The sequence below is a fragment of the Geospiza fortis genome, unplaced genomic scaffold (assembly GCF_000277835.1).
Source record: "Geospiza fortis unplaced genomic scaffold, GeoFor_1.0 scaffold366, whole genome shotgun sequence".
NCBI classification, from domain to species: Eukaryota; Metazoa; Chordata; class Aves; order Passeriformes; family Thraupidae; genus Geospiza; species Geospiza fortis.
This window is the reverse complement of record NW_005054342.1, coordinates 4,110,178-4,138,059: the sequence shown is the minus strand read 5'-3', so window position 1 is coordinate 4,138,059 and position 27,882 is coordinate 4,110,178. Positions and strand designations below refer to the sequence as shown.

The 27,882-nt window shown below is 37.4% G+C and overlaps 1 protein-coding gene across 4 annotated transcripts in view; it reads right to left on the bottom strand.

The window, feature by feature from the left end:
- PPP2R3B (protein phosphatase 2 regulatory subunit B''beta) overlaps positions 1-26,502 on the bottom strand; it is a 43,935-nt gene extending 17,433 nt beyond the window's left edge. For 3 of the 4 annotated variants that reach the window (XR_004081900.1, XM_031058352.1, XM_031058353.1), the window contains exon 1: positions 26,145-26,502. Coding sequence is in view for 3 of the 4 variants with exons in the window: in XM_031058352.1 (XP_030914212.1) it covers positions 26,145-26,492 (348 nt within the window). In the remaining variant the exon portion in view is untranslated. Of the gene's footprint in view, positions 1-12,755; positions 13,208-26,144 lie in introns of those variants that run through there. The other variant, XM_031058354.1, reaches the window with a different exon arrangement.
- Positions 26,503-27,882: the final 1,380 nt, after the last annotated feature.

Genomic DNA, 27,882 nt, shown 5'->3' with positions numbered 1-27,882 from the left:
AGCCAGCTTAAAATAAGAGTTCTATGGGGTATCAAAAATTCCTTCCAACTTCAGACTTCCAAAATTTTAGGAAGTCTAAAGACAGCAATGTTTTATTCTCTAGGTAAAATCACCACCAGCACTACAAATAATGTCTGTAATGGGGTGAACACCTTGTTTCATTCTACAAGCCCATCTCTACCCATCAGCACTTTCCAAGAGCCCTTGCAGTTACCCTATTTCCCCTTTTCCCCGTTTCCAAGAACTGCCTGGACTGACATAAGATTAGCTCAGTTGATCAGAGCATGGTGCTAATAACACCAAGGTCATGAGCTCAATCCCTGTACAGGTTGTTCATTTAAGAGTTGTATTTGATGATCCTTGTGGGTCCCTTCCAGTATTCCTCAGAATATTCTGTGATTCTGTGACAACCACTCCCATGGTGAGCTGCTCAAATGGCCACAGAGCAGCAGGTGGGCCAGCTCTTCAGAGGTGCCCGATGAGGAATATCTCATCCAAGAAAGGGAAAGCGCAAATCACAGACTACTAGCATTCCCTGAATGTTGCTCGTGTCATGAGGTACATCAGCATTTTGAGGAAGCTTAGTACAAAGAGGCAAGGCATTTTTAAAATCCACAGCTAGGGATATTTAGAGCCTCAGATGGAAAATTTCTTTTAAAAAGAAAGGTAGAAACAGAGGGAAGACTACACTAGAAAAGATCCCAGGAGAAAAAGAAAAGCTATCATCAGAACCATTTGATCATTGGATACTACATTTTTTCAGAAACCACTAATTTAGATCCCTAAGTTACACAATACATGATTTCCATTGGTCCAGGTTAAAAACTGTTCTTAAATACATATGGAAATCTCAATTCAGGATTTGTAGTAAGACCAATCCAAGCAAAAGTTATTTAAAAGAATTATATGATAAGGGCTTTTTATTTATTTTTCATCTTCTAGTCTGGGACGTGTTCACAACAGTCAAAGATTATAAGGAAGAAGTTCAGCAACCAATCCAGAACTTAAGACAAACATATAGTTGAAGAAAAATTACTTTTTCTAAGATGAAAATGTTATATTGAAACATTTGAATTCAGCATGCTTACTGTAAAAATATATAATATTTAATCTATAAAACAGAATATTAATTCTAAGACCAAATATAGACTACAAATCTGTCATAGCAAGACAAATTAACTCTCCTTATACTGAAAGATGTCTATTTTCACATGCTGGTTTCTCAAAGTTGGCAGAAGAAGAAACTATAAAAAGGCTTCATTTGCATTAGCAAGTGTACGATCACTTCACAGTAATTTCTGCTAGAATTATTTGGTGCCTACATATAGGCATCTAGTGAGAATACCATCTACGGCACGAAACAGAATGCCCTTGAACATTCCTTGTGGCATCCAGCACAGCTCTCACTCTGCATCTGCCACGTGGATGTTCTGAGCATGCTAATGCCTCCTAAATGCCACCAGCAACTTGGAATGGGACAATCGAATTGTGCTGTTAATGTCAGTCAACACAGGGATAGGAACTGTACCAAAGAGAGAAGCACATTGTCCAATACCATTAGCTCCAACTAATACACTCTAAAGTTGATATTACATCTCCTCCCTCTTCTCACCTTCCCAAGAAGGGCCAGAGATTCTCCTCTCAGTCTGAATTTCAATAACCAAAAGGTTCCTTGTACAACTCAGGCTGCTCTGCTGTATGTGCTCCAATGAAGGAATGTGTGATACTAAAAGGGCTCTAAAAGTGTCACTATTTTCTGTTTAGGTGCTAGTTACTTCTGTAGAGGCACATATTGCATAGCTGATGAAGGAGTCAGTTCTGCTATTTCAGAACAATCAAAATGCACCAATTGTGTAAGATTGGGCTGTTCTAAAATGAATTATAATTTTAACTGGGGAATTCCTTCATTAAAAAGAACAGCCAGAAGCCTGCTAACGTCCAGTCTTAGACTGGAAAATCTGCAGGAACAGTTCATTAATCTTTTTGCACAACTACTCCATTTCAGTGGTCAAGTTAACAGTTAGAAAGTGATCTACATTTTCCTGTTGTTTTAAGTTAAAACCTTTAAAACTTTTAATAGTAAGCTAAACTCAAAAAAAAGAGACTTGTTTGGTCAGTGAAAATTTTCCCCGCAACTTGCTGAGAAAGAGTACCATCAACAGCATGCTTGGAAATAAGGAAAACAGCTATATAAGCTTGTAAATAACTCAAACAGATGTGTGTTGAAGTGCCAGGACTGAAGGGAGCATTAAACTTTGCAATAACTATATATGAAGTCCAGGATGTGTAAGTGTATTGCAAAGTTGCCACTGAAGTTTAGGTTTTATATAACAGATGGGAAGTGAGGATTCCTTGAAAACATCTTGTTTGCAGTAATGTAAACAAACTTCTGTAAGATTTGTCTATAGGAGAATTCACTAAAACCTTTAATACACAACCAGTTTTCATTCTTGATATACAGAATTGTAAAGACTGTCCACAGCTACCCAACACTTCCTTGCCTTGATTTTTACAGTGAAAGAAATGGAAATGGAAGTTTTTATCCCATTGAGGTCACTGTTCAAAGGGCAAAACTTCTAATATTAATTTTGCAACTTTCCAGATCCTTTTCCAACCATTCTTTCAGAAGTTGTTTATATTAATGGCATAAATCAGTATTATAATTACAATACAGTAATATATTAGTATATATCAGAGAACACAGATACACCATATTCCAAAGAAAGAAATTAATTCTTCAGGCTAGACAGTCTTCTTACATCTACCACCTGATGAGTGGCATTCAGCAGTTCACTTTGTTATAAGCAAAAAATACAGCGAATTTTAAATACAGGAATTTTAAAAGGGTGGGCTTTTCCTTCTTCTCTTAACTGTAAGAGCTGATGCTATGATACAATCATTCAAGTACCGGATATATTGCTGAAATAACAAGGAAGGGAGGACTTGTTCCCAGATATTTTAATAATGCATGCTCAGTAATGTCTAGCTCTAACATTTGCACGTAGCAACTGCCAAAGCAGAAACACTGAGCCCCAAGAAGGGGTTGAATATGTGGATTCAAATGCAAGTGAGTAAAACCTCACTTATAAAGGACTTGCTGGAAAAGGAAGCAAAGTAAATATATTTGTGAATTTAATACTCTTTTAGACATTTCTGAGATTAAGACATGAACTTGGGTTGGAAGGGACATCTAGTTTCAACCCCTCCTGCTGTGGACAGGGGTGCCACCCGCTAGATCAGGTTGCTCAGGGCCCCATTCAACCTGGTCTTGAACACTTCCAGGGATGGGAGATCCACAACTTCTCTGGGTTGCCTGTACCAGGGCCTCACCACTGTCATAGTAAAAAATTTTTCCTCTCTTTTTAGTTGAAAGCCATTCCCCCTCATCCTATCACTATCTGCGTTTAACTGATTGGTATTTACATTGTTTTGACAGGACTACAGAATGAGATAACGTCATTCAGAAACGCTGATTACACCAACATTTTTTCTTCCTATTTCTCTGAAGAAAGTCCAACCCTAAACATTTAAAAATATTTACAGAGTTTGCAGTCAGCTCTTGCTGTAGTATGCAACAGGAATTTCCATGGTAATGACCATACTAGAGAAAAGTCACTGGAATGCATACAACAGGGTCAAAAAATGACCCCAAAAATTCTACCTCACATTTATATCCAATTGCACATTAGGATTTTACTAACTGATGAACCACAATCTTCCCAACAAAAAAAAGAGGCATTAAATACTGAAAATACTATAAAGAGATTTTTGCCTATCAAATAGATGAAAGTCTATTAGTAGTTTTTAACTAGGAATTTAAGAGAAAAAAAGGTCTGTTGCAATCTTGTTTACGACATGCAGTACATAAGTTAATCTAGATCTTCAATAGACTAGGTCATCTAGTCTTATATATTCTACTTTATGCTAAACTTACCTGGATGAATCAAAGTGCATAATAAGCTAAGAGGATTTTCTGCAGAGATGTGTAATTCAGCATTTAAAATCCTAGTATCCATGCAACCACCCACATATAAAGCTCCTCAACCACCTAACAATGAAAACAGTTAACTGCATGAAGTTCCCTGACACACAACAGAAAATGGAAGCCAACATGGAGATTCAAAGGGTAACATTTTTTTTCGTATGAGTCTTTCCTTTATTAAATCCAGTGAGTTCCTAAGAATACAAGGTGTGTTACTGCTGATCAGTTAAGCAGTAATTGTGAATGTAATAAAATGTTGTCAGTAAGTAGGTTCACAAGGAACACCTGACCAGCCTTCCCATCCCTCTGCTCTGTTATTGCTGTCAATCTAAGTCTGACCAATAAAATCACAGAAATATTTCCTTTAAAGCTTACTATCTAATTGACTGCAAAGTGAAAGTCAGCATTTTCCTCTAGATAAACAATTGACATTATCAGTAGTTTTATGGAATTTAAATCTTGAAAACCTCACATAAAAGACTTGTGCTACTATTATTTAGAAAAGGGTTCATTCTCATTTGGAGGAAAGACAACAGTTTTCAAAAACCTGTTCTAATACATCAAATACTTTAACATGCTGAAGTGCCTTCAAAAATCTGTTTCAAGATAGACAAAGTAAGGTTACTACCAGAACTTTCCTCAGAAGAAGCCCAGAGAAACATGTCCTCTGTAACATAAGCTCTTTTGACCCTGTGGTAGACATTTACATTTACAATTATTTAAGTTGGAGTGTGATGCTTTTTTATTGCTTTCTGTGACATCCTCATTAGCATATTTCCAGCCAAACTCATGAGATTTTTTTTACTACAAGAGTTCACTGATTGTACTACTTCCCATTCAGCTTGGTGTGCTAAACAGTATTTCTTCTTCTGTGAAAGATGATCCTTGGACAACTTACAGCTTTGAAAATTTCTGGGTTCTTCCTCCAGCCAAGTTCTATTACTCTAAAATGAAATTACTGCACTGAAAATCATCTTAAAAACACCAAGTTTATCTAAAATCTTAATAATAAACTTTACAGCATGGCATAAGGCAAGCTATGCCACAGCATACCTGCATCCTCCCCTTCTCCCACAGAATTTACTTGCTTCACTAGTGACATTGAAGCAATATGGTGAATTGCCTCAGGTCACCAAGACAGCTAAAGAGCAAAATTAAAACTCCCTATTTGTCTTCATCAAATCTCACACAGTTGGTCCCACTTAAAAGCAATGAGGTACTGCAGCTAAGGAAGACCAGGGAGTACTGTGGCAGTATTGTTTAAAATCAGATTACATTAGGTTTAAACCCATGCTAACATTGTGATTTATTTTGCATAGCTTAGCCAGAAATATAAAACTGATCAAATCCTGAGAGATACATACAGAGAATGAATCCATGCTAAACCAGTCACCAGGGTATATACATAAAAGTCTTTCCTCTGGCAACAATCATTTTAGTCCCAGTTGTTTCCTTCTATCCTGGACTCCAGCTTGCTATCCTTCAGTGACTGTCTGGCAGCTGTTTTTAGATGGGCTATAGAGACTAATTTTATCATACATGCTCCTCTTTCTTTCCACAGTAAGAGATAAACATGCATTAACATGCACCCTGCTGCAGTTTTACACTAGCTTACTTCTGCTGTTAGCCTTAACTCTGACAATTTCATTCATCTAGTTTGGTCTGTAGTCAATATTTGTGCTACATAAGGGGAAGGAAATGGAAAAATTAATACACTTTCCCATAAAGTTCTAGCAATGTACCATTAGAAGAAAAAAGGTACTTTAACCTACACTGTTTCCAATTTTATACATGAGACCTGAGTTAAGATATGAGAGCAGGTTCAGCAACTCTCTCAAGGCAGTCTATGTTCCAGTTAGCAATCCTGTGTTCAAATTCTGACCAGAAAAATATGGTGGGACTCTCCTTCCTGCATCCCAGGTTGTGCACTCATCTCAGTTTTAAATAAATGGACTATCATTCTCATCTCATTTATGCATATTCTTGGCCATTTACTCTCAAGTCCATTTCTGTAAAAAAGTATATGGTAATCTGGTCTTACGTTCAATGCAAATGTTAATCCTCAATACTAAAATCAACTTTACTCTAGAGATGAACCCGTACACTGCTCTGTCCCATTTTGGGATCACTGATATGCTACAGCATGTAGCAATTCCATAAACAAATCAAAAGAGATTCAATGATGTTTAGAGCAGTCAGGAGTAACATAAGGAAGGATCCTAGATAACAGTAAAAATGAAGCCTGAAGAAGACCCTAATTTCTGATTCTGAGGTAAAAAGTGAAATGGGGTTTTTTTTAAGCAGTTTGCTATATGAAGCTAATTTCTCCCCTTATTTTAAGTCTTAAGATAGCAGAGTAAGTAGTAGTACTCTTAATTTTGTGATAGCTTGGGAAAGAAGCACCCTGTCCAGTTTGAATGAAATTGCTGTGCTAAGGGCCACCACTTGGAAAAGTCCTGGAAGTCTTCCTATAAGGCATAAAGAATTATGGTACAACTATCCTATTAACACTTTTCCCCTTTATTTAACCAAGCCAAATGGAAATAGCCAAAATGACCCTCAAGAAAAAGCCACTGAAGTGTCAGCACTGCAGCAGAGCATGCAAAACTTTGGACCATCTACACAAACCCATCTGTTCTAATGTAGGAAGAGACAGTAGGCAGTGGCATCCAGCAAGAGCTTCCACCTGAAACTATGAAATACATTCCATACATACTATCTGGGGTATAGAATTTAAAAGCACATTTAACTCAAAGCATTTGTGAATGGCCACCACAGGCAAGCCATATCACATACACACTAACAAAAGTAGCACTGGGAAACTTTCAAATGGTCAAAATCTGATTTTCACTTGTTAGTGAAGGCTGAGGTAAACTGGCATTTTTCTGCATGATACCTAACCATTACAGCACACACTTACCAATCTCCTCCCTTTCAGTAATATATATGCTGCACTAACAGATGTCTCACTCAAGTTCTTCTACAACTCTGATTTTGGAAATACTGGGATTCCCCCAGTTTGCAGCTTGGTAGAGATGACCTAGGTAAATCATGCAGTCCTGCTGGAAACTGGAAGATGCTATTGCAAAAGCATTATTGCTGTAGAAACACCTCCAAATATGGCTGCACACTTTTTTCTTTGCACAGTCACACAGAGCTTCAATATCAAAAATATGCAGTATGAAGAGCTTATTGATTTATTCAGAAAACACTTGGATTTTCACAAACATAAAATGGAAGATATAGTTACCTGTGCCCCCTAAAGGGGCACAAGACCATTCCACATTACATCCACATCCATTGGTAATTTGTTTTATTTGCTGACAAAACTTTTACCAAAGGCTTCTAGAGCGAGGCTTCCTCTGAGAATTTGCCATCACTGGTAATGATTACACTTTTTATCCAGTGAAGATATTTTTTCTCTCTTTCACATGCCTTACTAATTTAAAAATGGAAAAGAGTGCACAGTATAAAATGGAAAAAAAACCCAAGATTCTTCAGAAAAATCTACCCCATGAAACAATTTCCTAAAATTTTCTTCTAAATTGCATGATAAGACAAAAGTAGTAGAAAAATTAGTCACTGCTAGTATAACTGCTAGTGCCTGTGCGTTTCTGTCAAACAGGCTACAATTTATGAATTATGTCAAATTAAGTATTCCAGTCGCTAATATACACTGTTGTTATATAGCTGCAGCTTCCTTAGAAAATACTGTGATCACAGATTAAATCAGTTCTTCTATTCCTTCCCAGTGTATTCTGTTCCCCAACTGTTTCTAGGGCACAATCTGGCAAGTTCCTCCTAGTATATGATTATTTTGATTGTACACAGCCAATGGACTGACAGGTACACCCGAGGCAATTCTAACATTTGTCTACAGAAAACAGCCCTTGTCAGGACAGGCCATCAGTTCAACATCAAAAGTAACACATACAGCTAAGACAGACATCCACTTAAACTCTGCAATAGCTTTTTATCCTTACATGTTAACAACAAAGCAAGCTTCAATCACTAGGCGCAATTGACTTCAAGAAGAATCCTCTCAAACAAGAAATGTCACCAAGTTCGGCCTTGCTACAAAGCTGCAAAGTCAACAGCTGGAGCAAGTATCCTGTCAACTGCTTGTCTGCTGATGCCCTGAAAAATTCTGATTTGGACAATTGTGAAAACAATCTCATCTCCCTCTTGCCCTGTAAAGTTGAAGGACATTGTATATGAAGATGTGCTGAACTGTTTCAGGCATTCTAGGACCACCAATAGCCACACAACATCTACTATTACTAGTGTTAGTTAAAATGGAGTAAATATTTTATTTCAAGGGAAAAATAAGTACATCTGAACTCTTCAATGTATGAATTGCTGCAGAGGGAACTGACATCCCGACTCTTAAATCATGAATGCAAGTAAGCTGTAACAAACTTTCACCATCTTGGCTTTTCTGTAGAAACAGTACACATATTCTGTAATAATTTAAAAAATAGACTAGACATAAGCAGGTAACGAAGCTGCTATCACAGGTAACCAATACATTTTATGTTTGAACCAAGAGTCTCCATTACAGAAGTGGTAAAAATCTACCAGCTTGTTTACAGTTTCTTTTTAAGGGACTAGAGCTTAAAACCTGGCAATCCACTAGCAGGGAACCATTTATGGAAAACCTCATCTTAACCAGTAAGTCTCAGTGGGCAGCCTATATATTTTCATTCTGTTTTAAATGTTGGCACCTGCTCTGAAAAACTGGCATTATATCAGCAAGCTAGCATCAAGTGTACCTATTAGCTACAGTCAGAATGAGATTTGTATTCAATCTCCAGCCCTCCCAGCAAACACTTGTGTTCTTTAATAAGGCATTTGTGTGCCTGATGTAAAAGTATTATGTAAAAATGAATATTGGGTCCCCCCCCTGTGGTGTTAAAAGGTCTACAAATGATGTTAAATTAGAAAACTGATGGTAACAGGAAAGCTGTCGTGCCTGGAGCCTCTAATTGTTACACAACCTTCTTCTGAGATGACAGCTGTAAACCCAACAGCCTCAATTAAAGTTTTTGAAAGTAGTTTTGCCTCAGAAATGAGAACTATCTTCATGACTAAAAGAATCACTGTGTGCACTACATCACAAATATACACCAGCCCAGCACACTTTAGTACCTACAGACTTCTGTGTTCATTGCTTTACACATGCCACAAGCATTCATGTAGCATTTTGGTAACAAAGGAATGTAAAAATGATCAAGAAGCACTAAATTCTAAAGCTGCTTCACTCAGAAGGTAAGCCAATCTCGTGAGACACTGCAGAAGCTGAAGAAATAGTTTTCATACAGCTGACATAAATAGCATGTGTAAGCAGCATTTAGTATCATTAACAGGTGGCCATGAAATGAGTAGTTCTCTATTTTCACACTGAGTTGTGACACATACAACTACACCAAGGGATCACCCAGTAGGCACAGCAGATAAAGATATAATTCATTAAAAGTATCAAAAAATATGGCAGCACAAGTCTGTCACTAGCCTTGAGAAGATTCATTAAAAACTTAGGCTAGATTTTTTTTAGCTCCTTTTTAAAAATCATATTCAGCATGAATTTGTTTTTTGTTTTTAAAGTCTAGTTTTAAAATTAGAACTCCACAATTTTGTAAGGCAATGTGGTCTCTAAGTAGCAAAAAATACCTATTTTCCAAGGTTTAGCTAACACCGACTCAATTGCATAAGCATGTCAGTGTACACACATGTATTTTATTCTAATAATGTTTCAAACTTGAGGTATATTTTCCTCATATAGCATGCATAATGGTGCTGCTTATATTCCAACTCTGACAGGTAGGGATGTCACCAGATATTGGCTAAAATACAGTGCTCAGCCTTTCAGTTCACATCTGTAAGTTGCCAGTACATTTGACAAGGTGAGAGTTTCTTCTTCCTCCAAAGTTTCAGATAAATTGACAAGCAAGGTGGACACGCACAGTGACTCTTCAAGTGCTGCATTCCCAGCTCAATATATTCCATAGGTGTTAAGTACTTAAGAAAGACCTTGGTTTTAGAATCAACATCAGGGTAAGATGGAATGAAGTTTTACTTCATTTTATGCAGAGATATCTACTAAGAAATTTAGCTCCCCAAGGTAACAGAGAACATTTCAACAGTTATATATCGCCTTATCTTTCTTTTGAGAAATTACTCTCTCCATAAAGCTCTACTTTGTTCAGGTTTTTTCAATTTTCACCAATAAATTAAAACTGATAAACTGCCTATTCCACTTTCCAGAACAACCTACCTCACTACTGGTGGTCTATTTAAAGATTTTCAAGAAACCTGATGTGCTATGCTCTGATGACCAGCCCTTCTAAACCACAGGGGATTACCTACACAGATTATTTACTTACATGGCCCTATATGAAAAGCCACTGCCTTAGCATTCTTGGAACCTGAGGAAGACCCAATCATTCCAACCCGCCTCAGAGCAAATTCTGAGCCACATGTTATTTCACCATTCAGCACCATTACTGATTTTTTATTTTAAGATGCTAGTTTTAATAGCACAAACCTCTTAAAAGTGAATCTGTCATTTGTTTAACAAATTATAAAATTACAAGATTGTAGTAGAAATATGGAAGAATACATTGGCTTCCATTTCTGCTTGACTTTAACATTCTAATTTTACATCATATTCATGAACGGTTGTGTCTGAAAGCCATATAGTGAAATAGGAGGTTGTAAATTCCAAAACCAACAAAGCTTGGCAACTGAAATGATAAAGTTTTGTTTCAAGTAATTCTACAAAATCTCTAAGGAGTCTTTAATTTCAACATGAAATTTCTTCAGTGATTATGTAGCTGATCAACAACTATTCTTTGAAAAGCCCCTAACCTATGAGAATAAGTTGGAATTAACATAAAACAGCAAATAAAAAATACCCATTTTCTATATCAACAGTTACTAGCATCCATATTTAATTTTTTATGATACTTCCAAAATGGTCTCCATAACATCATGGGGTCAAAGCAAATCACCATGTAAAAAGGGAACTTAAGAGAAAATGCTTTCTATCAAACTGAGCAATGACAGACCTCATATTCTAGTTTTATACTCCTATTAATTCTGTTTTGCTCAAAAAAATTTGTAATCTAATGAAGTCATTTATCATACATTATTCTATAGTTGCCATTTACCCAGGAAGTGCAAGACTAGTTAAAAAATGAAAAATACGTGCTCATTGTCTTCACTGTAAGTTTATAGCCAGCAGTATCCTAGAATCCCTACATATTAGACAAGCTGTTTTCTAAAGCAGTTAGTAGCTTGGAGGTATGCTGAACCATACTACACTGAGATGTTTTCTAGGTCAACATAAAAAGGCCCTGTAAAAGTACAAGTGATCCAACTATCACTCGATGAAAGACAGATCAAGTTAAGGGGCACCACACAAGGTAATGCTGTGTTTGTTTACAACAGGATGCCATGACTAGACTGAACTTGCCTCCTCCTCTGAGGAGCCCAAATATTAACTGCTACCACTACTTTTGGGTAATTAAGATAGTATTTTCTTCTCTTGCTATCTCTAGTCAGTTTGTTCTTGTACCCGTCTCCAGTTTAGCACTGAAGACACAAGTCAAAAAACCTTTAACTCACATGTCTCTGCTGAATTATATAAACCAGCACAGTCAACACTGGCATTCTGCTTTGCACAAAGGAATAAACATTGTTTATAAAGACCACTTGAAACAGATTTTAAATAATCATATAGAAGACAGAAGGCTAATACAATTTTAGGGTCATAGGGCTCTATGTCCCTCTCTTGAAGGTCATCTGGAAGGGACACTAGTGCTCTGAATTCAAAATTAAGTAGCAGGCTATATTTAGAATAACTAACAATGTCAGAAATTTTAGGTTAATGTAATTTTTATTCAACTGCTAAACTTTTCTGAAATAAAAAAGGGTGAAAAATTCAAACATGCCTTCACTGACACATCTTTATTTTAGTATATGAATTAGTAGTGAGGGTGAAGTAAGGTCAAAGTGAATGCTTTCAGATATCACTGTATGTCTTAAAGGGTATTCAAAGAAATACCAAATTTCAGTTTCTCAAAAAAAGTTGTATGCTTTTTCTCACTCCAAAGGATAACAAATCTCTTTGAACATTGACTCTATAAGTAGTTTCCCTTCTGATTTTACTTTTCAAATATTTCTATTCTCAAGTTTAAGCACACTTTAAAATTGTAGCTTTAACTTGCTGCTACAAAACAGCAGCAGTACACGTGTGAATCAAGCAGCAACAACTGATCTCATTCAAATAAAAAGTTCAAAATAAACAATCTAAAGGAATCCAGGATCACCATGCTAGTATGCAAGCACTTTTTACCATATTATGTTTGAGCTAGTGAAGTTACAGCCTATTTCAGTATTTTTATATGCCCAGTTCCGATAAGAGGAAAATTAAACCCTCCAGAGAAATGCACGTAGATTGCAATTATACAGATTAAGGAAAAGAGTCTTTGAAAGTCTAATAGCATTAAATGCACCAACTTTGCACTGCATATAACTCTGTGCAAACATTGTACTTGAGCTGCGCTATGTGCTTCAGCAAACTCTCATCTTTTTTTTGCACAAAACTACCTGCACAGTCTTTTCAAACACAGAAGAAATCATCACATATGGAACAGACTATCAAACAGTCTGCTAGTTGAGTAACAGCTTCCATGCTTTGCCTGCAGTTTGAGTGGCTGTGAAGGTACAACTGACAACAATAACTTAATCGTATAAGAACAGAAAGACAAACCTGAACCTGCTGAAAAGCTTTCAGTCTCTTCTTGAATCTAGAAGGTAAAACAAAATCACATCCTCGAGCTAGCAATGCCAACTCCTTTCTTAGATCAGGATCTTGTCGCAAAGAAATCTCCTTTATCCTCATGCTTTCGGATTTCATATAATGTCTCTGTGTGCCAGTCCAGGCACTTGAGTCCCAGTAAACAGCAGAGCTGTTGTATTATCTCTCAGTGCTGCTTAAAGCAGCAGCTGCTCCCGAGTTCTGGGATATTATAAGAGTCAGCTCAACTTCGCCCGCTCCATACATTAAAGGGAACTTGGCTGGAATTGCAAAAACAGATTGGGAAGTCACTTTGGAGGCCTGCCCTTTCATCCAGGCATTCCAAAGTCTAAATGGGACAGTATGGAAAATGAAAACCGTGTTTGGAGGAGCATCTATAAAAGCAGCTTCCAATTTTAAAAAAGGCAAGCCCTACAGGAATGCAGAGAGGCCAGCCGTGGTTATTTTCTAGCTTCCTCCTCCTCCCATCCCCCTCAGCTTTCCCTTCTGTCACAAAACACTCACTGTCTAGCTTCAATGAAGTACCTCACCAAAGGATAAGGCTTATTACACAGCAATTAATTCCTTTTAAACTATTTTGTTCTGTAGTAGGAATCCTGTTACACTGGGACAATAAAGGCAATGGCAAAGAGCTTCAGACAGGCTTTCAGAATGGCTCACATAATCAATAAATATAGATTAATGTAAAAAAACCTAAGTTACTGTATTTCACGAATCTAAAAATTTAAATGTTAAGACAGAAAACCATAGCAGAAGTGAAGTTAATGTTACCACACTGAAACACTGCTTTAAATCACGTTTTACCAAAAGGTTACATTAGAAATATAAATGATGTCACAAAATTTGAAAAAAATTGACAGGATACTTTTTTATTAAATAGCTTTATAAACGTTAACATCCACATACTAGATTGCATACCTGTCACATTTCACTACCATTAGACTCTGCTATCACTATTTTTCAGTGTATTGAATCTCAAATACATTTTATGAGGGTGGTGAGGCCAAGTTTTAGTACACATCAATATACTTCATGGAAACAGAAATCTGATATGCTTCTGTGAAAATTCAAGTGACCTTCAGTTCCTTCTACTTTGCAGTTTTAGGTACATTAACTTATAACTAGTGGAGTTTCCACATTTTAAATGGATAGACCTTCATCATAGCAATCTTTAGGAAATGCTGCTATTTTGACGGATTTTTTTTTTAAATATCACCATTGCAGTTATGAGTACAGTAACTCTTACTATTTCAAGATATGAACACTGTTAGCACCTCCAAATTCTCTAGAGATGTTGGCTATTTATTACCAACATAATTGTCATGCACAAGTTTAGTTACAAACAGCATAAAAGAAAAGACCTGGCCAAACCTACTCTGTTTACATCCCTCCTACTTTAAATAAGGCCATTTTCCTGATTACACAAAATGTACGCAGCCCAAAACAACTCCTTCACCACTATGTCAGAGATTTCTTCTACTGGATGGCACTATATTACTCCCATATAATCTTTTGCCCTATTTATCCATTCATAGCCATTCTACATGCAACACTGTATTAAAACCCCACAGTAAATATCCCTGTTCAATTAAGAAAAGAAAACTATGAAAAAGTGCTAGTGAAACATGATTTGTCTTAACTGGATGTTTTTTTTTAGTTTATCACACACAGTTAGAAAGTAAATGATGACAAAACACCTGCTTTCTTGGTTTTAATTGAGTATCCATTCCAGTCCCTGCCTCCCACTTCTCTACTGCAGCTTGTTATGAAGATATTTATTTCTTTCGGAAGTAGGAGAACAAGAAAGGAATTGACAAGGCAAGAGTCAGACATGTTGTGGTTGGCATGACCAGACTATCCAACTGCATTGAGCAAACCTGGCTGTCACTCACTGTCTTTTAGGAAGACTAAATCAACTAACCTAGGATAAATGTTGGCCACAGAGAAGTCAACAGAAAACTGGGCATGCAGTACACAACAGCAGCATGCCTGGAACTTGAGATGAAGTACTGAGGTGTTAGAGTAGGAGAGGAATCCTATTCTGGCAACAGATAACCATTCCAGACCAAAATGTGGAAGGTCAGGAAGGTTGTATTGCAAGGCAGATTGTGTTTCAGGTTAGGCAGAACAGCCCTTACTTGAGGTAAGGAAAGGCATCTTCTCACCTATATTACTATTTTCATCCCTTTTAACCAGGTGATGCACTCCCATTTACTGCTACATTCACAGTCTTATTGATGTGGCTGTATTATGTCATTAAGGTGATGGACTGGCACACTGAGAGCAAACCAAAAAGAGTGAAGTGCCAGTCTGGAACCTAAAAGGCCTGGAGCTCCTGAACCTGCTGAAGGAGCCTTAGTAACAAAGAAATGTTCTGAACTCCATTTTTGAAGGAGTTGTGTATTTCCCTCCTTTATTCAAATGGAACTCAGAACCCATCATAACTTAACCAGCAAACCAGGTTCAGTATTTTGAATATTCCGCATTGCTTTGTCATAATATTACTTCACTGCTCCAAGTCAATCCCATTGTTAGTCTAATATGTTTTAGCACTATGGTTTCCAACCCAGTGGTCATTTATATACCTGGGTATTTGTTGTTCACAGGTTGCAATTTGTTGTTCCAGAGATTGCAACTGGCTACTAATCACATCATTTTCACCATCTAAATGGAAAAGTGGTTTGTATTGCCACATTTAAGGACATAGAGCATTTATAAAGCAATGTGGTCATGAATCCCCTATGATCTGTTTTAACCTTTTCAGTCATGAATTAATCACAGGGGAAAGTCAGCTTTCATCCAGATTGAACTGGAAGTGTTCTAGTATTACTTTTATTCTTAATCTGAATTCTCTCCAGTGAAAGCTAAGGCAAAATCCTTTACTGGGTGAAGGTCTGGGTGCCAGTCACGAAGCTGTTCAAGTATCCTGGCAGTTTATTATTAGCTAGATAAACAAACAGGGGGAAGATGCATGCTCAGAGCTTCCTTCCAAAGCTAAAGATACACACTATGAATGGACTGGACTCAAGGACTGCGGCCAAAGAGTTCACCACTTCAACAAAGATCTGAAAATACACAAGAGTAACACAGCAAAAATAACACAATATTCTGGACATTGCAGAGGAAATACAATCTTGAAGACTACTTAAAAAACCCCTTAAGTATTAGCCTAGCAAACCTGACAAGACAGAATTTCTTGTCAGAAGCATATACCAACAATATATTAAAGTCTTAATCTCTTAAGTGGAAGTGACCTCAAATCTGGAAAAAGCATTACAGGAAGACCCCAAGAAAATAATTTTCAGCAATATAAAAACTTTAGTTGCTGGAGTCTAGTGTTCAACCCAATGAAATGTGAGCCAAGATGACAGAAAGCCTGTTTGGCTTCTGGGGGAAATTTAAATAAGGCTGAATAGCCAATCCCAATGGCAACAGCATGGAATCCAGCAGCATCCCTCAGCCTGTGATGGTGCAGAAACTAAGATTGGCTTCAGGGTTAACTGTGGAAAGGAAATTGTTGTATCTCCAAATCAGCCAATCAAAGGGCTGTAATGCAACTAATGCAACTCTTTACAAAAGTAACTTAATAGTGAGGGGGAGAACATAGCAGTTAAGAGAAGTAAGGCAAGGTGGCACCTTTTCAATACAGAAAAAAAAAACCTGGCATGACTAATGTAGTATTAAAGATACATTCCAGAGGTTTAAAGTAGAAAGAAGGCACTAGTAAAAACAAATAGGTCAGGAAAATATAAAAGAAGTCAATAAGCTAAGGATGCTTGCTAAAACACAGCTACTATGAGGCAAGAAATACAAAGAAGAAATTACATAAATATACTAGAAGACAAACAAAAGAAGAAATTCTTTGCTAGACTAAGAAAACAAGCAAACCCAAACCAATCAACCCTGAAATGCTGAGGTCCCCCCCCCCCCCCCCATAGACTACCACCATTATTTAAAGTTATCAAGAATTATTTCTATACCAAATAGTTTCAGGATCTTTCAGTATAGCAAAGGCCCGGTATGAACTATCTTTTTGCTAGCAACTTCCCATTTGTAACTGCTGTGGATGAAAAGAGAACAAGAGGACAATGCACTTGTGAGCTGAACAGAATAACAAAGTATTACTATCCATCCCTAACTCCTTTGGATGGGAGTCATCCCTTTTCAGCAGTACACTCCCAAAACCCAAGGGAGCTAACACGTACAGTGTGCACACAGCAGAAGGAATCAAGTTATTAGGCTCATATTCAACAACCAATTATGGAAACTGATTGCTTTAAAGTCATGGACAGTGCTCCTGGAGTGAGTATGACATACTGATGAACTGCTAGATGTTGACACTGTGCAGTTCAGAAATCTACCTTCCCAAGAAGAAACTGATCCTTTGGCCTTGGAAGGGAGCTCATGTGCATGTGGGCCTAGATACATAATTTTTTTTCTTGTAGGATGCAATGCCTCCCCACTGGAATGGGAAGTCTTGCATGTAAATGCCTTCTTGAATGATTATTTAAATTTTCCGGTACTCTTGCATTAGACAGAACAATGCCTGGCAGTTCTTTCCACAGTAGCTAAGAGAATCCAGAATTCTTTGGAGGCAAGACAATAAGTAAAAAGACAGCAGTTGTTAGATGCCAGATGTGTGGTCAAGTTAGTATGCCAGGAAGGAGGGGCTGATCAGATTTTCTGCACATTACCAAAAGAAAGTCATGTATGAACACCATGGTAAGGGTCATTATCATCTTACAACTAAGATAAGATACATGTCACCTTGCTATGATTACACAGCCTGGACTCCAAAGATGTAGCAAGGGCCTTTTTCAGCTTGTTAACTGCATCTGACAGACTAACTTCAGCAAGCATCAATAAGTTATAAAGTCAATGCCTGACAATAAAGGAATGGTTTGCAAACCTTTAGAACAATTCTCATGTTCTCTGCCATCTTAAGAAAGTCACTTCACATTTTATTTATTTGTGAACAGCATAAACTGAATTTTAAGGGAAAAAGGTTGTTGGAATAGTTCTGCAGATGGAGCCTATTTACTATTCATGAACTTCACATGACCCTATTCATCAGATCATGAAAACCAGGACCACCCAAATTGATACTGATGAGATGAGGATTAAAGAGAGAAAGATATAAACAAAAAAACTACTATGAATTACACAAATAAAAGTAATATTTCCTCTAATAAGGCGCTGTGTTTCTGCATTTTAGATCAACTGTGATGCTACAGAGGCTATCCACAGATGAAGCTACAGTCCACAATATATGCACTTGTAACTTTACCAACATGAGCCTCTGAATAGCAGACTTAGATTAAAAGAAACAATCAGTTCAGGCCGATTCAGAATGCCAGAGATTTTCCTACAAGAGACAGCAGCTTTTACAACCAAGTCTAATGATATGCATAATGGAACTTTTCAAAGTCACACTGGACATTTTGTATATTTAGTAATTTCTAGATTGTTATTATTTACATTGTGTTACCTTAATTTAGAAGTTGACAGTAATTTAGAAGTCTGGTATTAAGAACATGAATGACATTTTATAACTGTCCAGCAATTTAGTTAAACATTGTATAAGCTGTCCAGTACTTCCATCTTTTGGACATTAACTGAATGTTCAATTAATCCTTTTAAAAGCATCTTTTCCCAGACTAGAATGATTAGTGCATGAAAGTACAACTACTACTTTAAATCCAGCATCATGTAATTTAGTCCCTGAAATCACAAGACAATAATTTTGAGTCAGTGACAACTGCAGGACAGCTTCTTGCTTATGATTGCACTTGAGATCTCCCTCCCTGAAGATCTTAACACAAAACCAACAAATCAGGAAGCTTAAGACATAGACTTTGTCCTACATGTCTGTCAGTAAAATCACAAATGGTTTATTTACCAACCAAAACCAGGATTTCTGACAGAACTTCTATGAGGACAATCTAATACTATGACTATTCAGAAAGACTTTGCAGGTAGAAGAATAGTCTAGCTCATTGTTTTCAATATTGCATAATTTCAAATAGTTTGCTTTATCTTTTGGTAGAGTATGTCACAAAGATTATTATTTACAATACATCAGTAGTCATCATATCTACTAGAAATGTTTACAAAATTTAGAAGATTGTTTATTTTTTATCAATACAAATCTAGCTTCTAAAGGAATAAAACTCATTAGAAACTGTTCTCCTGAATCAAAAAAACCTAATCAAGTCGAGTAATTTGATAAATTCTACAAGGCTTCTTTTGTCAAGAAAGTCAACCTGAACCTAATTCACACTGAGCACATCTTGCAAATATCTGGCAACGATTTCTTCAGCACCACTCAATATTTTCCCCTACATTTCCCCATGCAGACTTCATGCACATTTTTCTTTTAAACTTCCACCTCATCCCACTCAACCTGAAATCAGCCAAAGTAACTAGTAGGATCTGCATAGAACACATATGCAAGGCTAGTTCCATATGAAATGAAACTAAACAGCATGCACAAGGTTAATGGGACACACATCCCAAGAGCTCATCATTCCTGCAAGTGCCTGTGGTCAAGAAGCAGTACAGTTTCTACAGTGCTCTACAGTTTCTAGCTATTTTTCACACGATTGCTATACACAAGGGGCACATCTAACATTAACTACTGCAACACACTTTTATAAACACGTCTTGGTCACTGTAGGTTTCCATGGACCCATTTTAAGATGTATCTGTTGTTTGCAGAATACAAATTATTCTTATCTAGCAGACATTGGTACCATGTGGCTAACTGGAAGACAAGAACACCACACTAAGCAGCCGACACGACACCACTACCACATTTACATGTTATATGTAAATAATAAAGCAGATATTTACATATTATGCTGTGTGTGCAAAACCTCTTAATTTGCCAAGACTTGGTCATCTGATTTTACCACTGGCATTTTGAAGATTTTTCTCATAACATGGCTTGCTGGAAGATCCTGCGCAGTCATTGACTAGGAAACAACAGTGGACAAACTAGTTCACTTAGTTCACTGGATGAGCTGCATTTATGATTTTATACTGAAGTAAGCCCATACATACTTTTGGCCTCAAGTTCATTTCTTGCTGACAGAGTAAATGTAAGACATATGAAGAAGTTCTCAAAAACAGGTTCTCAAGCATCACTGGCTGCAAAAAAAAAAAAAAAAGCTATCTAATCTATATCAATACCTAATTTCTTCACAGATTGAACATCCATTAAAAAATGCACTGTTTAAATGACTGATGTAAAGCTATAATTAAGTTTACTTGTTTTGAAAGACTGAACAGAGAAGCAACTGGAAGTAATGTAAGCTAAGATGACAGATCTTTGAACTTTTTTTGTTTACTTTTAAGTGTCAGTTACTCACAAAGATGTGACTATCATTAATAAATGTCACAATTCAAAATTGAATTAATTTTAATTGTTCTGGGTCAGGATTCAGGTGAGCTTCAAACTTGAAGAAAGCCACACAATTCTGATTTCCATTTCTCAGTACTAGAAATGCCAAAAACTCTTAAGACTGGGCGCAGCATATAAAAATATGAGTTTCCAGTAGGATGCAAGTGCCACTGCCACTTTGAAAGAGGACAAAAGTTCATTTTTTTTTAAATAAAGAAAAAAGTGTAAGCAAAATCAATATAACTGCTAACAAGAGTAACATTTATGTGCCAGGGTAACAAGATACAATTAGAATAAGGAGCACTATCAAAACCCTGCAACAGTGAGTTTCTCAATTATGAATAAAAAGAATAGTTAGTTCTTTAATCAGGAAAATGGCTCTTCTATTCCAAGCTATTCAGTACAGCAAAGCTTAAGACGAATAACACAACATACTACCAGTGCTGCTTATGTTGACTACTATTATGTCACCCCACTCAAAGCTAATAATGATTTTACAGGAGCATCTATAGCTGCACTCTCCCAGACTTTAATATGAACTTTTGGCTGCCTTTCCTTTGTTGGCACCATAGAAGGAGCTTTATTGAGATCACACTAACGCTGACATCTCTCATAGTACCCAGTTATCACTGTGAAAGTACATCAGTTTGATAGCAGGTTATTTACAGTCTCCCTTTAAGTCACGGGCTTGAGTTGAAAGCCAAGTCCAGCATCCTCCCCACTTAGTGACAGGACATGGCACTACTAACACTATCTTTGCCTGATACAGAGTTAGGGAGTGTCTGTGCTAGACCACACAGCACAACCTGGTGTGCAGAGCAATGCTAGCACAGCCCACACAGCCCAGGCTCTGGAGTTCACAGTTCTTCAGGTATGAACGAGGCAGCAATTCAGATGCAGACAGACACCCTCTAAGATGATGGTATCAGCCCAGCTACTCTCTACCTGGAGCTCTCAGAATTAATTTGTTTCAAAAAGCAACTGTTAAGGGTTATTCAGACTTCAGCCAACGTTAAAAGGTTTCATGGTAGCCTCCCTTTAAACTAAAATGGATCACAGCAGTACCACTATGTTTAAATCAAGTAACTGATCACAAAAATTTGGCAAGTAGGTTGTTCATGATAAAGCTAAGCAGCCATATATTAAAGAAGTAAAAACATTTACAAGTCACAGATATAGGAGGAAAAAGAGCTTTAATTGCCACAGGATAACAGTCAGGAACAGCATGCTTATCAAATAAAGGATATAGAGAAACCACTTCAAGAAGCACCTTTATATCAAAGGTTGACCCTGCAGAGAAATGGAAAATAACTTTGAAGTATTTCTGATTATATCACATTCTCTCTGCACCACCATCCCATAAAAAGCCCATAGGGAATTCTGTGAGTAGTTTCCCCAGATGCCTTGCACACCAGCTGGTCAGGATTAAACATCTTGCCCATGGCACCTTTTAGACCTTGAGGACTGAGATTTTTGACAGTGTCCTGCACAGTGTACAACTGTGTGTGCCCCATGTGTTTAGGATAATCTAGAGTCCCAGAAACACAGTTAAATCTATCTACAGTTGTGATAAGGTTAGAAGAAATCTACAGCAGCCGTCCTTTTATTTTGAAAGTTACAGCCCTAGAATTTCTTCAACAATACACTCAGAAAATATTTGAGACTTGAATGCTGAATTTTTTTTGTCTCTAAATTTTTGTTATTTGAAGCATATAGTACATAGAAATCACAGGCCTACTTGCAGAATACCAAGTGCTAGCAAGCCCTTCACATCACATAACCAAAGCACCAGAACTCTGCAATGAACATGTTTACACAATGGGGACAGTCACATATCCGCCTCACTGTGAATGGCACCATGCAAGTGAAGCAAGTATCTCCTCCCATAGAGGAAAAAAAAAAAACCCTAAACAAACACTGTTGTGTTTTCATTTGCATTAAAACACACTGAAAGATGAATTTTCATGGTAGAGTACTGAACAGATTTTAAAATGTGCATTTGGATTAAGTCAACAGCTTACTCTTAACATGTCTTTAAGTGACCTGTCAGATGAAAAAATTCCACAAAGACCATGTAGGTTCTTTCATTATTGGAATTAGTACTTTTGACTTGCTAATCAGGGGAGGGCTTCAACTATCTTGAAAGGCAGCAAATTCTCCTCTAGCAAGACATTAGTGTTTCAGCAAAATACATGGCAACTTCTGAATTTTGGATAGAAGTATAACCCACAGGCTCCAATTATAAGCTAATCTCTGGAAAAAAAGCATAGATCTCCTTGAATACAATAGCTGACAGCTACAGTACATTTAATACTGTTTAATGGTTGCCATCAGCACACCAACTTATTTTGCTCATATGCTACTGTTTAAAGTAGAAAAAGATTACACATCTAATTAGATTCTAATTAAGAATACTTCCTGTTCAGAAAAACATGTTTTGCTAACAAGTACAGAAACCTGTAGGATGAAAATGTTGTTTTCCTACACAATCATATTTACTTCCTGGTAATTACTTAAAGATGGTGATTTTCTATTAACAGCTTTATTGTTTGGTATCCTTCAAAAACATTGCAGGAACATTTTAAGAAGCAGCAAAAAGGCATACAGCAGCCTTACCCATAATAAAATGCAGTAATTTAGCTCAGTGATACTGAAAATGTATCATGCTAAAGTAAGTTAACTGTTTGTATGCTGTCTTATGAGACTTCCAGTGCACAGTAAGAACAAGTTTAGTAAGATGCTTAAGCTGACTTATATAGTCCAAAAAGAAATAATTCCCCAGTTCTTTATGACTGGATGTAAAAGCCTTTTCCTAATATCACCCTCATGCACACAGAGCTAAGCACATTAACTTTTTTCATTTTCTAGGACTGATATTTTAGAATTGAAATCCATATTATATTTAAATTTTAGAATTTAAATTTTAGAATTTAAATTTTAGAATTTAAAACTGTATTAGCTTGTACTATAGGTCCAGCACCTGAAACATTTTCTTTGACTTACAGAATCAAGATGAGAGCCTCAAACTTACTTAAAATTCATATGAGGTAGGTAAAACCATTGTGGCTTCATCTGAGAAACATAGCAAGATGCACAATAGCAGATGCATTAGTTTTGACAGTGTGTGAGGTAGTTTGTGGAAGAAAGTGGGGTACATTGTGCTTTCTAAGAGAAAATACACTATCATCACAGAACATGCAATTCTTGGTGGTATTCAAGAGCTAATTCCAGCTGCAAATGTAATTTACATTTAGAGATCAAGAAACTTTTGGATGAAGATTCAGTTCACCTGAATAATAAAGCTATAAATTTCTCATTGCTTGGAAATTCAGTCTGCTCAAGCAACCAACAACCTAACTCCTCTAGGTTCTCTCTCTGCACTATACAAACAGTTCCAATTAAGTCAAGGATGCTACTCTTCATTAATCTCTTCTAGTTCTACTTTATGGAATTTACTTCAAGCAATCAACCAAGACACGTGAAAAGAAATTGCAGTACACAAGCTAGTGATCAAGTATAGTAAATAACAGTGGGTTTAACAGAAACTCTTCCTTTGCCTGCTTTTATCTGATACAAGAATAAACAGCATCTGCTGACTGACTTTCTGCATTTCACTAGAACAGGAAATATAACAGTGTGAACAACAACAAAAAAAGTAAATCAATCGTCATGCCCTGCTGTCTGGCTGGTGATTATACATAAACACAAGTCCCTGTTATTGTAAAGCCAATCTAGACAAACACTGGACTGGACATGTGGTGTTTTGCAGCTAAGAAGTTGTCAAACTAGATTTGAAAATTAGTATTTATGAAACCAAGAGGTCACTTCAGATTAAATGTTTAAGTGCAAAAGTGTCATGCTGTTACTCCTGTGGGTTAAAGGGTAAGTCTATACACTCAATGCATATCAACAACAAACAATAAATAACTGATAAACATCCCAGCTTTATCCTCTCTACCCTTACCCAACTGAGCAGGCTTCCCTGGGATACCAGGTTTGGACACTGCAGTAAGTTAGATACCAAAGTATATAGAGCAATTGGGAATTACAACCTCTCAAAATTTTCCAGTACTATTAAAAAGTATGAATTTATAGTCCTATAGCACAAACAGCAAAAAAACTCTTTGAAGTCCTTATGAATGTCATGAAGTTCAGCAAGGTCAAGTGGAAGGCCCTGCATATGGGACAAGGAAATCCCAAGACAAAAACAGACTGGGTGGGGAAAAGATTGAGAGGAGCCCTGGGGTGGAGGACTTGGGGATGTTGCTGGATGAAAAGCTCAACATGACCCAGCAGTGTTCACTTGCAGCTCAGAAAGCCAAACATCCTGGGCTGCATCAAAATCAGCCAGCCAGCAGGGCAAGGTTGGTGATTCTGCCCCTCTGCTCTGCTCTGGTGAGAGCCCAGCTGGAGTGCTGTGCCCAACTCTGGGGTCCTCAGCGCAAAAGAAGGATGTGGATCTGTGTCATTAGACACCCTTTTCACTAAAATCCTTTCTTTAGGATTTTTTCCTTCTGGGAAGCTGAGGCCCCAGAAACAAGATGTAAACAATAGATTGTCTGCTTCTGTGGAATGCAACAGGTCAGTTCTGGATTGGCCCAGATTGAGTGTTTGGAAATAATAGCCAATCGAGAACTGAGCTCTCTCGGACACAGTCCGAGAGAGCAAGGTTTGTTATCATTCTTTACTTTCTATTCTTAGGTAGCTAGCAGCTTCTGGAAACTCTCCCTTTCTTTTTCTTTTTAGTATAGTTATAATAGATGTATATATCATAACTTAATAAATCAAGCCTTCTGATCATGGAGCCCATCTCGTCTCTTCCTTCACCCCGAAAACCTTGTGGCCAACCGGCGACAGATCTGCTGGAGCAAGTCCAGAGGAATGACACAAAGATGATCCCAGGGCTGCAGTACCTTGCCAAAGAAGACAGGCTGAGAGAGTTGAGGTTGTTCCACCTGGAGAAGGCTCTGGGGAGAACTTAGAGCAGCCTTTCAGTACTTAAAGGGGACCAACAAGACAGCTGGAAAGAAACTTTGTACAAGGGCATGTAGTGACAGGACAAGGGGAATGGGCTTTACACTGAAAGGGTAGGTTTAGATCAAATATTATAAAGAAATTATTGAAATTCTTTACTGTGAGGATGGTGAGACATTGAAACAGGCTGTCCAGAGAAGCTGTGCATCTCCCATCCCTGGGAGTGCTCAAAGCCAGGTAGGATGGGGCTTTGTGCAACCTTTAGTCTAATAGAAGGTGTCCCTGTCCATGGCAGGGTGGTTGGAACTAGACGGTCTTGAAGGTCCCTTGCAGTCCAAACCATTCTGTAATTCCATGATTCTAGGGCCGTTGATCATACATAAGCAACACTTAACTTCGTCAGTCATGCCAACATTTTCTATCCAGTTTGCTTCTTCTTTATGAAAAGAGCTAGAAACTAGATTGAACTGAATTGCAAACGTAAAAAGAAAGTTTCAGGTTGGGGGCAGGGTTGCCATCCTTGCATAGAGGGCATTGTCTGTTATAAATAAAGAGCTCATTAGGAAGGAAGTGCTGAGTGTACCATGCAGTACCAAAACAATTACTTTGTTAATATGCAGATCCAGTGACGCCAAATTTGAGCCTTGTACTAACAACAGTGCCTGGTATCATTGGACAAAGGAATATTTGCAGTCAAGGCAGTATGTTATAAAAGGAACACAAACACAAGGACTTAAATTTATCCACAATTAGATGGCAAGGACCCAAGATAGTCTTATGGAAGCTCAGGCCACTTATCCACTAACACTAGTGACACACAAACATTGGTATTTTAGGTTCAGTGCACCTGCTTCACTCCACTCCTGATACCTCCTCTGGGGAAACTACTTACATAATTTGCAAATACCACAAACACAAAAGTCAGTTCCATTTAAACAAATAAATCTAATAAGAAACAAACTTACTTCTTTGGTTCCTGAGGATCGACGTGTTGCTCTAATATTAGAAATGCTCCTTGAGCTAGCTGGAGTCGCCAATGGAAGAGTAGTAGAAAGCTGAGGAGGACTCAAAGACAACAAAGGCAATCTGGTATCTCCTAATATGCACTGCTTGGAATTGGAATTTTTACTGGTGAAGCTCTTATTTTTACTGTTTCCCGAATCTGTGTTACCAAACTCTGTTTTCTCCTTATTCTTGATTCTTCTCAAGCAGTCCTTTAGTATTAGCTGAGTTGCAGGCTGATTCAACCAGCACAAAAAGAGTTCATCCACCTTCATTTTCACCGCAGGTTGCAGAACTTTTCCAGGTGACATTTTCTGCCAGTTTCTCTGTTTTGTTGGTACAAATTCAAAGTAAATATTGACAATCATATAAACATTCAATTCACCTTCCAGTGTTTCACAGGCATTATTTAACAAAGTGTTAATACTGATTCCCTCAAGATACCAACAGAAACTGAGAATTATATTTTAACATGTGACTTCAGCAACATTTTATAAGTGTAAGCCATAAATCAGCCAGAGTCAATTCCAATAATTTCTTTTAAATAATGGATAACTTATTTTAAAAGCATACTGTGTAAATGGTGGAGACTAGAGAAGAAGAAACTGCACTTGGGCTTTCTCAAAGAGATAGCTAACAAATATTACAAATATCCTCTAAGAATATGTGTTGAAAACACATGTACTGTGGAAAACAGGACTTGAAAATACTTATAATTGAACATACTAAGAAGTAAATATCTAAGCAGTTTATGCAAAACCCTGGTGATAAAACAAATAAGATTTAATAAGCAAGTCTTTCAGTCAAGAGATTTAGAACGAAGACTGAATGCTCAATTTTCATTCTGAGGTTGTGATATGGATTCAACATTTTACATCCCCCCATGTGAGTGATTCCCAAAGCCCTGCCATTTGATATGTTAAAAACCTCTTATTTGACATTCACTTTTGCAGCTTTTCAAAACCAATGTAAAATCCAATGTTACTCAAGAACTGCGACAGTGTGATTTCAGGTTCAGTTACTCACCTGAAACAAACAGGTTTTTGGTGGTTTTTTGTTTTTCTGAATTTTTTTTTGTGTTTTGAGTTTTTTTTGTGTTAGAGAGACAGAGGACCGGAATGAAACACTGAGAACAGAATCAAAGTTACTATCAAGATTTTCAGCATCCAGTTACTTGATGATTTAGTACAGTTCAAATAAAAATCTATGCTTCCTCATGTTTGTGGGTTTTTTTAAAGCCCTTCACGGAATTTGATCTATATGCAAAAATCACATGATAAAAGATACATGATTGATGATCTTAGACGTCTCTTCAAACCTAAATGATTCTATATACAAATACTTGGCTGAACAAGCCTTAAAACAAGCACTTCAATTTGGAGTGTTAACACTGTAATAACACCTAGCAAGCGAACATCCTACTAAAACCTAAAGCTCATCCTCGTTCCACGGCAGAACTAGAAGCCTTTTAAAACTGCCCCACCTAAACTTTCCAAACCGCTATAACTTCGCAGTTCAGTTATTTTGTTTCTAAAAGTGAAGAAAACTCGTCTCCCTACTTTTTTTTAGCTCAACACCCTCACGGCGCCGGCGGCTGCGTTCAGCCCCCCTCAAGCACCACCCGCCTGGAAAGGAACGGTCCTGGGCAGGGGCCAGCCCGGCGCCGCCCGAGCACGGGGAGCCGGCGCTGCGGTCACAGGG